The 14,418-nt window shown below is 33.7% G+C and overlaps 1 protein-coding gene across 1 annotated transcript in view; it reads left to right on the top strand.

Moving 5' to 3' along the window:
- IL1RAPL1 (interleukin 1 receptor accessory protein like 1) overlaps nt 1-14,418 on the top strand; it is a 665,062-nt gene that overhangs the window by 79,259 nt on the left and 571,385 nt on the right. The window contains exon 2 of the mRNA XM_053969631.1: nt 1,810-1,923. Coding sequence (XP_053825606.1) covers nt 1,842-1,923 — 82 coding nt within the window. The 5' untranslated portion in view covers nt 1,810-1,841. The remainder of the gene's footprint in view (nt 1-1,809; nt 1,924-14,418) is intronic.

Raw genomic sequence — 14,418 nt, 5'->3', positions numbered from 1 at the left:
TTTGATTTCAGAAAGCTTGACTAAGGTCTGCAGTAAAATGTGGCATAACACATTGTGGTATCTACTCACTGTGCCCCTGGAAAATTAACCTTTGTTGCTAGCTCCTAAATTTCTTAAGATCTGTATTATTTACAACTGCCAGTGGTCATGCTACTTTGTTAAATTTTAAACTTTACTAAAAATGTTAGTATTACACATAATTTACCTCCTAGCAATCCCATATTTATATTTAATTTCTAAGTTGCCTAAATTTTCTGAAGTAGCATGTGAATGTAGGCAAGGTAGTCTTTCACTGTGATACTGGAATGCTGAAGCTTTTTAAAAGACCATGAATAAACAAATACTTTTGTATTTCTCTGTGAGTACAAATATTGTTATAAAAAATAAGATATCGCAAACTGTTGTCAAAATATATTATTTCACTTCCTCATCTTTATTAAATACATAGTAATGAATGTAACAGATTTGTGCTTATTTCTGAAATGTCATGAAATGTAAAGCTTTAATACGGATTATATATGAAGTCATAATTTTTAAGCAATTCTTCCCATAATTGGGAAGAATACCCCTTTTTTATATCCCTGCTGTTTCTTATTTCTAACCTGTTCTCTTCTAAGAGGAAGGTATTTTAATATATTGCTTTCAAAAGATATCTTGGGTACTCAGTAACCTGATTATCAATGAAAGTGCAAAAGATTCATGGTCTCTTTAGAAATCAGAACTTGTACTATGTGGCACCTTCTGAGAATTTTTTCAGTTGCTGTCCAGTGCTATGATTAATGAAGGTGAATATCAAAACCACATTGGTTTAGTCTGGGTCTTAGTTATAATATTAAAGAACCATTGATCCCAGCCATTTCTCGCTCCCATTAGACAAGAATATTTTTGTGTAAGCTACTCTAATGAATATAGATAGCATAGATAGGCTGCTGTCTAGCTTGAATAGGCAGATTTGTCCTCCTTTCCTCTTCCAACACACTGAAATATGAGATATTAGCCCTATCAACCTATCCTAAAGAAAGTTGATAATCATCATGGACAGATGACACCCTCTTACTTATACGAGGAATTAACAAGATTAACAAGATGTTTAGTCCCTGTTTTCACCAGCAGCTCATACCACTTAATACCCAGAGTAAGTAAATAGAAAAACAAATCTTTTATTCACATGTTGGAAGTGAAGGCTAAAGCACAGTCAGTGCTCTGCTTATCTCCATTCTAATTAATGTTCACTTCTGATTTAGTGCTGTGAATATGTTAGTTTGAACTTGCATGGGAACTTGCTCACCTAGAAGGAAGTTACAAGTGTCTTTGGTGTGTACTTTGATGTGCTCTTATTTTCCTCCTTTCTGTGTTCCCAAGAAGATGATCAGATTTTATTTAAATCAAATGTTCATTTTATTGTGAATCTTCTGCTCAATTTGTGGTATTAATAAATAAGAGCAAAACTAATGAAGAAGGGCATTATTTTCTTTTTCATGTTGGTGGGTGGAAAAGATTGTATGATAAAAAGAAATAAATAGATGTTTCAGGAGATCTGTTATAAAGTTTTAGCAGGGACCCCATGAATTTTCAATGTGCAGACAAAGTTGTAGCTTAAACTCCAGGGTTAAATGTAGTGTGTGCATGTGTTTGTTTTAAAATTGTTTTGGTTTGCATACTTTTTAACAGAAAGATAAAACATTTTTAATGCTTTAAATTCCTCACAAAAATTGTATTTAGCTTTTCCACAATGTCAGTATTATGATTATTTACTTCAAGGTTGTTTCAGCACCAATGTACAACCAGTGTTTGTTTCTGCTTTTTTAGTACTCCAGGAAGCAGCCACGGAAAGACAGAAGATGAAAGCTCCTATTCCCAACTTGATTCTCTTGTATGCTACTCTGACTCAGAGCTTGAAGGTTGTAACCAAAAGGGGATCAGGTAAGTAAATCTTTATCTCTGTGGTTGCAATGTGGCTTGGAAAGAAGTGTTTAATGTTTGCAAGTATACACCAGGATGTTGTTATGGTGGTTTGGAATACAGTTAAGAGGATTTCTAGTTCTGCAACAAGAAGAGTTGGATGCTTCTATATATTTTTAGACTATTGTTTTCTGTGGACTTAATGAAAAAAAATCAGATGTGAAATGAATATAACCTTTCACCTGCTGAAGGAAATTTATTCCCAGAACTCTTTAACTTACTTAAAAGACTATGTTGTAGTCAGTGTTGTTGGGTTACTGGATTTATCTGTTTTACTATATACTTTGAGAAATTAAGATCATAGAGTTTGGATTTAAGCAACAACAAATAGATCAAACACATTAAATTTAATAACCATGAAAAGTGGACAGCAAAATGTGTTTTTGAAAGGGATATCTAATACGTAGTTGAAGAGTTTAATTCAGCAAAGAAAAATAGTCGGTATTCAGACAGATGGGTAGTTTTGGATTAATTTTTTCTTTGTCACCCTGAAATTCTAATTTTACTCTCTTTGGCTTTTCACTGGGTAATGAAAAAAAATAGGATTCTACTTCTGAAACCTGTCTTGCTATACTGCACTAAAGAAAACTAAATTCTTAATAAAAGCCTTAATTCCTTGTTGGTGGATTAATGAAAGTCTTAATCCCATGTTGATTGAATTAGTTAATTGGGTTTGTTGTTAGTTGTAAGTTTCCTTTTGGCATCGGAGTGTTTTAGGTAGCTTTTGTTGTGCTGTTCCAGAAGTCTCTGATTTAATTTTGTCTTCTGGTTGGTAGTAGTTGTAAACTGGTGCTTGGGGAGAACACAGCTCTTTATACATTTTTGGCAACATCTTGAAGTATACCTTGCATTTTCAATGGATTATATTTGTTACAACAGAATGAAACAGATTATGTCTCCAATATTTTTAGTAGCTGAAAATGTTGATGTAGGGAAGGCAAACACAGAGTACTATCACAAAGTAAGGTATTCCTTAATAAAAACTTGAGAATAAAGTATATTTGGGGTTATTTAAACTCAAGAAAACTGAAATACACAGACTGTGTGCAGAGGATCTGGCGATAGGTTGACGTGTTTATAGGCTGCTGTAGCCTTGATAGATAATGTAGATATCCTTTGAATATGTCTGGCTAAGATTGTCCTATTTGATTAAGATTTAATACTTTTAAGCTGGAAGTTAAGGCCCCTTAATTCAAATATAGTAAAAACATTATTGATCTTAAAGTAAATTTTACAAAGACATCCATTTTTAAGGATCTAAAAAAAAGTCCAGCTGTCACCTGCTACTTGAAAGTGACAATGATAACTTCAGTTGTCTTTCCATTTTATTTTATAACTTTTTGCCTGTATCCTCTTCATCTGATTAACCAATGCAAGGAAAAAATGGTAAATATACAATAAAATTTATTTTTGGGAAAGTAATATAATTGCTGTCCAGCAAAAGAAAAAACATACAAAATTTTATAAGACATATAGCATTTTTTCTCATCCTGATGCTGTAATAAAAAGGAAAAACTATAATGGAAATGTTTGTATCATACCTTACTGTACCATGGGATCTTGAAGTTTTTGCATGCTTCTCCTGTGTAAAGCTTCAATTAGGTGTATCACCAAGAGGGCAGTTTGTCATACTGTGTGTGCAAAGGAAACACTCTCTAATTTACTGAAATCTCAGATCCTTCTGCCTTTGGCCATGCTGCTTTGTGATTTAAGATTTGAAGAACTTCTTCAGTGCTAGGTGGAATGTAGTAGTGTGTGATGGTTCTTGGTTTTCTTTTGTTGTTGTTTGGTTTGATTTGGTTGGGTTTGGTTTAGTTTTTTTACCTCCCTTGGGTGCTCAGGAGGACGATTGTTGCAATCCTGAAGTGTTTCTACAAGGAAAACCTTATTTAACAGAAGTTCTAACAAAATAAGGTTGACTTACGTGTACTGTGAAAATATAAATAGTTTCCTAATATTAGTGCAATGCATAATTGGAAGCAGGGAAAAAAATCAACTTGGAAAGTAGAACTTTAGTTTTATGTCAACATGTTAGGCAGAGGCAGAGCGTGGTGAGGGCATGTTTTAAATCTCTTCAGTCAGCCCCACTTGTGAGTGCATTTTGTCCTTGAAATGTCACATGAAAGCAAAGAAAAAAATTAAAAAGTAATATTTTATACTTACGAGTTCTTGTAAATATGGAGTTGCAGTAGCCACTTTTTTGAGGTGTACTGCTTTTCTTTACTGCTTTCTCTGTTATAAATTACAGGAATATAATAAAGTTAAAAAACTTTACATAAGTATGCTAAATGGTTGTTCTAATTGGGATTTATTCCTTCTAGTTCACTTTTGTTGAACCTGTTTCTGATGACCAAACCTAAAACCACAGAACTTGTATTCTTTATGTATTAATTTATTCAATGTATATATTATCATGTACTTTGTGTTTATTTTATATTCAGTATTTAATATTAAAAAGAGATCTATCCTTGAAAATATGTCAATACAGTCAGAGTACTTGACCTCATTTCTATGTTTATTTATCAGCTCTGCTAAAAAGATAGTGATTAACAAAATAATGAGTTTGTCAATCTGGTGGAGATACATTTCCAAAAACTCAACTTCTCAAGAAGTTGTTGGAATTTTTCAAGAACTTCAGAAAGAAATTTTCTAAAAATCCATTGCAATTCTGCCCATCTATTGGCTTTAAGGACTGATGTTATATTAAGGAATTAGCTATATGTGGAAACAATTAGAATCAACATAGTATTCTTGGTTTTATTTGTTTGAAAAGAAGGTAAGAAGACTTTACAATAGAAGAAATCTTAGGTTGTGCTGCATTGGATTTGATCTCTGATCATGAGAGCGGTCCTTATACAAAGCAGTTAAATTATTTCAAGATAGTCTTTGAATCTTTCTACCACTGTGTGCTATGTATCAAATTAATATAATAATATAGGGAATAAAGGGAACAGTGTTAATCAAATATTTATTACATTAGCCAGAAAACATACTTTAAATTAGTTTGCTCACAGCTTTTCAACTTACCTCTTTAACACTTTATCTTGTATGATTGTCTCTATCTGACAGAACAGACTTTTTTTCCCAGTTAATATTTTAAATAAGTTCTGAACAGTTTCAAATTACTCTTTAATATATGTTGGATTTCATTTACATTAAGGGCATGGATAACTGTGCTTGTTACATGAGAATGGATAGGTGAGCAGCTATAGTAAAAATTCATGCAAGATGATGCAAGAAACTTCTTTCTAATCCATGTATGCAAAAGATTTATAAGCACACCTTAACTTTTCTGTCAAGTAGAGTTGACCTTACAACACCTACAAGTTGTAATGCCTTCTCAAGAAAGAAAGAAAGGATTCTTTACTGTAAGTTCCCTGTTTCAACCACTAACTTCACAGTGGACATCATGGTTATTAATTGGGTATTTCAGGTATTCAGTGAAGTCTCCCTGAACCATAGAGGCTTCAGAGCCTGCAACAGTAACTGCAAAAAGGAATTTTCTTTTGTCAAATAATAGATCTCAGGTAAGATTTGCTAAATGGGAAGGTGACTCTTGCACTACTTCTCAGCTCCTTTAAATATCTTAAAGCGTCTTCCTTCATGAAACAGTTCCTGTATGATCACAGTGATCTGCTTGATGCAAAGGAAGAATAAATACTTAAAGCCTACATATTTTGATTCATTCAGCACATAGTTTTACAGGAATTGAGTTTTACAGGAATTGAATTAAACTTCAAAAATGTAGACGATAATGCCTGTTTCTTAGCATGAAACCAAACTACATATAAATTTGTGCTGTGCCTAAGAAGTGTGTAGATTTACTTTTTGTGCAATTCACTTCTGTCCTTGATAATAGTTTGAGAACTTTATGGTAATGTATTTCTAAATGTTTTCCTTTCAGTGATTTTTCCTGAAATCATCCAATTTGAACTAAATTGTTGATTTATTTTTTTTTTAGGCATGTGTTTTTACATTCATGGAACTTAGATTTCTAAAAGTCTCTTCTTTACAGGTTGAATGGTATTTGATCACTTACTTGTGCTGAACAGAGTTTTGGCTTATGAATTATTTAATATTCATCAAAGAGGAAGTAGGTTAAGAAAGAGAGCCTCATGCTGATGCATATAGATTTTTTTTCCCTATAAGGTATATGTTAAATGAAATACTTGAACACTGCATTGCCATCTGGTGGTTTTTTCCAAGGATGCTGAATAGACAAAAGAAAGAAAGGTTTGGGAATTTTTTTTTAAAAAAACCCCACAAATGTGGTAAAAGGGAAAATGTGGAAAAAAGTATGAAAAGAGATCTCATTACATAAAACAATTATGAGCTGATCAGTATATTCAGAGAGTATTATTGTATTAGCTTTTTTCACGCTCAGATTGCCTAATAATCTGGCTGCCTTGTATACCAAAGAGGTGAGAGTTGCTATTACTGCCTCTAGTTTTCTGCTTTTCTACAGATTATTCTGCATTATGAGTTAATTAATATTCTGTTCAGTTCTTCTTTTGTGAATAAAAATTTTATTTTCTATATCAAATTTATTCTACAATGGAATGATTTAACTGGAAGGAAAATCTTTCTAGTAATGGGTTTTTGGAATATCTATGAGATCCTTCACATCATTATGATGAGATTAAAGTCTAGATATGTATTTTGTTGTGTAGCTGCAGATTGCTTCTCTTTTTAATGTCTAGTATTTTTTGCCTTAGCTATTATTACTTAACATGGGTGGTTCTTGTTGTACTTGGATGAAAGATCAATATTATGAAAATAAGGTAGTAGCAACTTTGACATTGAGATGCTATTTTTGAATTTTATTTTTGTATGAGCAAAATATTAATTTTAATGAGGTAAAAATTATTCCCGATTTTTTTTTTTCTAAAAACAGTGGAACTCTGAGAAACAGACTGGAAACACATAATAAAATTTCATCTAGTTATTCTTTAAGAACTATAAGGTTGTATTTTTCTAAATTGTGGCCATCCATGATTTTTTTAGGATTTATTGCTCATGAAATAGTAAGTTTATTTTAGATAATTATAACAGTTGTATAAAATAATATCTCTGAATAAAAAGACAGTTGCTGTTTTCCGACTTTTTTTTTTTATCTGGAAAATGAATGTATCTGTGCAATACTGTCCTTAACAGCAACCATGCCAAGATTTTACACCTAATGAGGAATGTCATAATGAGAACTCAACAACGTAGTTAAAAAAAAAGTAAGGAATATAAGTAAGTCAAGGCAGTATGAGAACACTTTGCATCTAGGAAGAGTTTTTGAATTGACTTTACTCATCTGTACTTAATAATTGAACTATCACTCTTTTATAGAACATATATATATAATCCAGCTTATAACAAGACTTTGAGAAATTGCACATAATTAAGTGCTGAGCCTTAGCGGAGATCTGGTACCTAGTATTTGAGTATTTGTATTTTTAATTTATTTTTTTGTAACCCTTCCAGGTGAGATTTTGTGTCCTAATTGTGTAGTACTACATAAATAGTTCTATTCTTAGTATCTCCCTTTCAGTAATTCCATTCTGTTTTTAATTCTGCTTGTGTTTTGGTTGCCTAAGTATTTTCCTTTTGGCTTCTTGTCAAAAGGTAATTAGTTGATGGATGTCATATTGGATCTGGCATGCACTGAATAGTAATGAGAAGGTTCAAAAATAAATTAATATACCTGTTGTTCTTTTTCTTATACAATTTATGAGCAAAACACTCACATATGCTGTATTCCAGGTACCGTGAGCTTGGAGCAAAACATTATGGATATAAATAAAGGATATGCTTCTTGTAAACCATAGACGTTTATGTCAATTGATATTAATGGCTCCTAGCTGTTGTTTTCACTCCGTTACAGAATGTTAATTTCCTATTATTAATTGATGAGACTTGTGGCTTGTTGTGTGGTTATGCAGAAACTGAAATAATATTTAGAGTCTGTGTCTATTTGATGAACAAGATTAACTTCCACGAGCAATGACTTTTTAAACTGGAACAATCAAGACTACTGTTATTACTATGAAAACGTTTTTTCTATCTCTGTTTGGTGACAGGGAGAAAAAGTATAGTGAATATCAGTCCTAAGCAAATATGTGTGTACCTTTCTTATTGCACTGGGGAACTGAATTATTTTTGCATCATGACCTGATTAAGAAGTGAACCTTGCTTCTTATGAGGATTGTTTCAAAAAACTCATTTTGAATTGGCACATAAATATGCAACCTAGTTTATGGTTGTAGCTGTGGGGCTGAATGGGGAAAACTCTGTGAAATATTTTTTTTTGAGGGAGAAGAGACAAAAAGATGAGGGTGAATCTTTACAGTTCAAAACACAATAGAGATAAATAGAAATCTTTGTTTTATTCTTAGGCAACTTTCTTATATTGTAATCTATCAATTAAGTCCACATTGATTTTATTAACACTAATATTTTTCAGGTTTTTATCCTAAGAATAAAGTATGTTTTAGTTTTCTTTTTGCACCTGTTCTGTTTTATTTAAAGATGGTTATTCCTCCCCATTTAAATGTGTAGTAGAAATCACTGTTTAATTTTTAATGTTACAACTTCCTCTTCATAGTTGAAGAATTAATTAACTGAGTGTATCCACTTTCTTGGATTTTTTCTAATTACTCTGCAATATATAGTTGTATGTCAGTGGAAGAGGGAGTTTCTTGCTTTTGTACTTGCACATTTCTTTTAATGATAAAAACCTTCTAAAGCAATACAGTAATGGGGTCAGCTGAGATGAATGATTTCTTGTGCCTGCTGGGAGGGAAACCTAGATGATCTAGAGATGCAAAGACTGTGTAAATGCTCTGCCTCCTTCTTCAACACTTGTACACTTTGTCCTGAAATTTTGCCGTCTGTCTAATTCTGGAGGGAATTGTGAGGCCTTCCATAATTAATATAACACACAGAAAATTTTTGTATCTTGCTATTACTACACGGCACCAGAATGTCAGAAGAGCAATTAGTGTCCTTTAGCACCTTATTTAGACATCAAAAGTATCCATACCCCCATCCTGCAGCAATTCTGACAAAGCCATTTGCGCCAGTTTTGGTATGATCCTCAACTTTCTTAGTTTATGAAGGTAAACCTCCATTTGATTATTGGTAGGTGAAAAGGTATGACTTGCTGTTTGTGAATCAAGAGATACTGGAAGAAAGTAGGAGTGAAGTATCAACTTATTTAGTAAATTTCTGCATATTCAGGAAGTTAGAGTGTTCCTTTAGAATATGGTTTTGAAGCTGGGCATGGGGATGGCTTGGCTCCAAGGGTCTCTACTCTGCTTTTATAAGCTAAGGATGCTATTCAATATGTCAGATGAACAGCAAATATGAGGACTGTATACCAAAGGGTGGCAGAGAGACTATACTGCAAAGAAAGAAATATAATTCTGTTCCACTGGAGAATTTGGGCAGTAATGAATGATAGCATCTCAAGCATAAATCCTTTGTGACACATTACTTATTTTGGAGACACTGTGAAAGCAGTAACTGTTACTTGTCCTGTGAGCATTTATGAACAGGATGGCTGGCATTTTAAAAATAGTTATATGACCTTTTCTTGTTTCCAGGATCCATCCTGATACTTTTCAGAGTCCTGAGAGATTGTGAATAATACCACAGTATGTGAAAGGACTGTCTGTGTTTTGGCAAAGGGTCAATGTTTTAGAGTGTGCAATATATATTAAGAAATGACTAATGATAGGAAAGGAGACAAAACAAAATTGGAAGCCAAAAGGACAGTAATAGATATTCTTCCATAGTTTGGTCATTGAGTTTTAGTGGCTGCTCAGGATGACTTTTCTTCCACAGTCCCTATGTTCCCTGGGGAACCATTAGGGATTGTTTTACTGATTGGCATCTGTTGGTAAATGGCCTAAAAGATTTGAAAGAGCCAGTGACCTTTGATCAGAAATCACTGTTGTAGAAGATTTATTTATTTGAATATTATTCTGTCATTTTTATGTAGAATAATGAGTGTGGAAAATAAAAAGGCAAAAACCCTCAAGGACAAGTAATGGCCATCTGATATATTTCTGCTCAACAGTACATGAAAATGCAAGGTCATTGCCCAGAAATTGCCCCCCCCAAAAAAAACCCCAAAAAAACCCCCAAAAAAACAAACAAACAAAAAAAAAACCACCAAAAAAACCAAAAAAAAAAACCCCAAACCAAAACAAAAACAAAAAAAAACAAAACAAAAAAAAACCCAAAAAAAAAACCTACAAAACCTAGTGGACAATTTTCAGGATGTAAGTTACTGAATCCTAGTGTGATCACACTTTTACAATGCCTAGAGAAGCTGATAACCCCCCTTCACAATAAGACTCCATGAAAAAGCAGCTGTCCTTATCATATGACTAATATCGTCCTATCTGTAATTCAGGAAAACTAAAATAAATGAAATTTTATGCATATTTAAGTAGGTGGACTGCTTTATTCATTCAAACTGTGTTTCAGTTTGTCACTGCTAAGTAATGCACGTGTAACAAACCTTTGCATTTCAAAGTAGCTGATACTTACCCAAAGCCAGCATAATTTATGTGTGTCTGGTATTGAAGACAGTTATGTTAAAATGTTAAAATGCTGCTGTTAATTCCAGCTCTGCAGTAGATGCTGCATGTAGCATTGCTCAACATTGCTGTTGAGGATTTTGTTGAGGATGCCCAAGTTCTAAATTCATTTCCTGATAGAGACAGTTGCAAATGTTAGTAAACTATAGGAACTCTTGCAAGTGAATTACTTTGACAAGCTTTGCCATGTGGGACAGGAGTCTGGATAGGTTGGATTCATGGGCTGAGGGCAGTTGTATGAGGTTCAAAAAGTCAAATGCCAGGTCCTGCACTTGGGGAAGAGTAGCTGGAAAGGTGCAAAGAGGAAAAGGGCCTGGGAGTGATGGTCAACAGCAGCTGAACATGAGCCAGGTGTGCTCAGGGGGCCAAAAAGGCCAATGGCACCTGGCCTGGATCAGCAATAGTGTGGTGGCAGGACCAGGACAGGGATTGTCCCCCTGTACTTGGCACTGCTGTGGCCACACCTCAAATCCTGTGTCCAGTTTTGGGCCCTCACTGCAAGAAAGGCATTGAGGGGCTGGAGTGAGTCCAGAGAAGGGCAGCAGAGCTGGGGAAGGTCTGGAGCACAGGTCTGATGAGGAACAGCTGAGGGAGCTGGGGGTATTTGGCCTGGAGAAAGGAAGGCTCTGGGAGGACCTTTTTGCTCTCTATAACCACCTGAAAGGAGGTGTTGACATGTGGGGGTCAAGCTGCCCCAAGGTTCAGGCTGGACATAAGGAACAATTTCTTCACTGAAAGGATGCTGAAACACTGGGATGGGCTCCCCAGGGAAGTGGCAGTGTCACCATCTCTGGAGGTGTTCAAGAAACGACCGGTTATGGCACTTAGTGCAAAGGTTTAGTTAACATGATGGTGTTCAGTCCAAGGCTGCACTCAATGTTCTTAGGGGTCTTTTCTGACTTTAATAATTCTATGATTTTATGTAATTTATAAGTATCTAATTCTCTAATTGTTTATTTGCATCAAAGATGCTTTGTTATACTCTGAGAACCTCCCAGTTCCTTTATTTTTCTACCTGCAGCTATTAAAATAATTTAATTTAATTTATGTTTTATTAGGTTGATTTAATTAATATGCTCAGTGAAATAGCTCTATTTTCTCTCCCATTTGCCTGATCTTAATTTCTATGCCAAATTTAATATGAAGGCTTTAAATCTTGTTTCTTGCTTAGGGGAAAGGTCAGGCATCAAGTTCCATCATGCTCTAGAGAGAAGAATAACGAGTTATGTTATGCTTTGTTCACAGTACTTCACTGCTTTAAGCAATTCTGAATGACCAGTCACATATGAGAGTAGTTTTTGTTTACATCTATTTCTGTCAAAGAAAATTTCATGCCTTTTCCCCTCTTCTTGAAGACCTCTCTTGCTGAGTTTTATTGTGTTTGTGGATTGGTTTTGGATTTTTTTACTGTAGTTAGTTAGTTTTGGTGTAAGTAGTACAATGCTGTATATTTTTTAAATTTTGGGATGAAATTATATTACCTGCTAATAAGCCTCTATTTGACTTGCAGTAGCATAATGACATAATCTAAATATGAATAATTAAAGCTGCCTGTACAGATGAAATATAAACAAATATGGTGGCAAATTCCATTACCTGGAATCTACCATTCCAGTAACTGGTGTGGATTACCTTTGCTGCATTGTTAGTAGAATAATATTGAAGGGCTTTTTGACCACAATTGAAGATGGCTGAGCAAAGTAATGGTTTTGATTTTTTTCAGCTTTCTTTTGTAGCATAATTCAAGTTGGAAGAGATCTTTGGATGTCTCAGGTTTAAAGTAGGGTCATCTCTGACATTAGGTTGGATTGCTCAGAACTTTATCCATGTGAGTCTTTTAAAATCTCTAGGGACAGAGCTTGCACAAATTCTCTGGGAAATTGATGGACTCTTGCCTTCTGCTAGGGGTCTCAAAATACTCTTTTATAGTTCATGCATTAGGTCATGAATTAATGCATGAACTATAATGCATGAATTAAAAACCAAGTCTGGTAGACCCAATATGCTAATAAAATCTGAAAAAGGAGAAAAAAAGACAAAACCGGGTAGTCGCTAACAGATTTGGTTAGCTGCAGCAAAATAATGAAAAATAATTAATCTAAATTAAAAAAATATATTTCCTTAAAAAATCTTAGAAAAGGCTTTATAATGAAATAAAAAGAGATAATTTAATATTCAATTACTTCAACTTTCTGCATAATTTATTCCCATATGTATGCTTTTCTAAGTTTTTTTTTCTTTTCCTTAAGGCAATTTACTGCTTCTATTAAAGGCTAGTGGAGATTAAGTTCCTGATGTGAACAGAAACCTGATAAACCCATCTATTTTTTATTTTGTTTACATATAAAGTTATTTAAATTCATTGCAATAACTCCAAAAATTGTTATATAAAATGAAGGGTTTTTAAAATAAATTGCAGCTCTGATTTCTCTAATATATTAGTGGTTAGAGTAAAACCTTTGAAACAAACTGTGTGATTGGGAAGAAATCTATGAAGTGTAGCTAACCCTGTCAATAAAACTTCTACTATCAGAAAACTGTTCAATTGATACATATTGAGTCTACTAGAATACACCACTGAAACAATAAATGATGCTAATTATTGAGCAAGAAGCTTAGGTTTTCATTAGCTAGCTTGTGACTTTCTGAAAGAGGGCAATAATAATTGTTATACTTTGCTCCTTAGAAAAAACAAACAAAAAACCCTATCCAAAATAATCACAAAAATCAAAACAACTTTTTGTATGGTTTTAATTGCTATTAATTCTTTTAATTCGGCTATAAGCACAAAAATTCTAACTCACACAATTTTAATCATTCAAGAACTTCCAGCATAGTTAGTGATGTTGTCTCTTTCAGGTTGCATCAATGGATAATGTTTTCATGATAAGCACTAAAACATTTGCAGGTTTGCACTCCCTGACTACAACTGACTTTTCAATACCATTTTAGTCTGTAGTTTAAACTTTTTTTTTCTAAGGTGAAAAGAGCATTTTTAATCTTCTGAATTGGATATTACAGTATCTAATACTTTCCTCAGGATTCTGCTGGGTATCTCTCATGCTCAAGGATGAACCTTTCAAACAGTGGTCAGATTATGTAGGGCTTTCTTTGTTTGTTTTCCTTTCCTTCTTATGTTGGCATCCAAATGGATTAGTGTGTCATGTTGGAAGCTAATTCCAGGTAATTAAATGGATTTGTATGCAGCTGAACTTTGAGTCTTAAAGAAGGGTTAAACTGCTTCCACTGAAAAAAGGAGATAGAGCCCTGACCAGAGGTAGGAGAGGAGGCAATTTAATAATCAAAAAAACCCAAACAAAATGAAAAAAAAAAACAAGTTCTGAATTAATTTTGTTTTATGTAGCATTCTATTTTCTTCAGTTCCCAACAATTATATAGCTGTGTCTGAAAGAATAATTAATATAAAATACAAATATAATTTTAAAGCAGTGTGGTTCATGTTTAACACTGAGACTTCAAACTGGTTTTTACCAGTGTTCGGTTACTGACTTTCTCTTAGTCTTGTCTGCCTGAAGCTAACATGGGATTATAAAGAGCTGAAGCACTCTGAGATGAAGGGAGACCAAATTTGTTTAAAACAAAATCTGGATGAGGAACTTTAAATTTACCTTGCGATGAATTTCAAGTCCTACACAGTGGCATGAATCTGCTTCATGTATGTGAAAGATCTAAGCAATGAACTAGCTGCAGCTGGAGAAATGAAAGTGTAGGATCAGTCTGAAGAGATCTCAAAACATGATAATTTAGAATCTTCCAGTCAATTGCATATAATAGTCAAATCCTTCTTATTTAAAGCTAACTGTGTTAGTTTATTTCAAATGTTGGAAGAACTGAGAAACAT

This window comes from Vidua macroura, chromosome 2 (genome assembly GCF_024509145.1).
Source record: "Vidua macroura isolate BioBank_ID:100142 chromosome 2, ASM2450914v1, whole genome shotgun sequence".
In the NCBI taxonomy this organism is placed as follows: Eukaryota; Metazoa; Chordata; class Aves; order Passeriformes; family Viduidae; genus Vidua; species Vidua macroura.
Note: the sequence above shows the minus strand (reverse complement) of the source record. Positions and strands in the feature narration are given on the sequence as shown.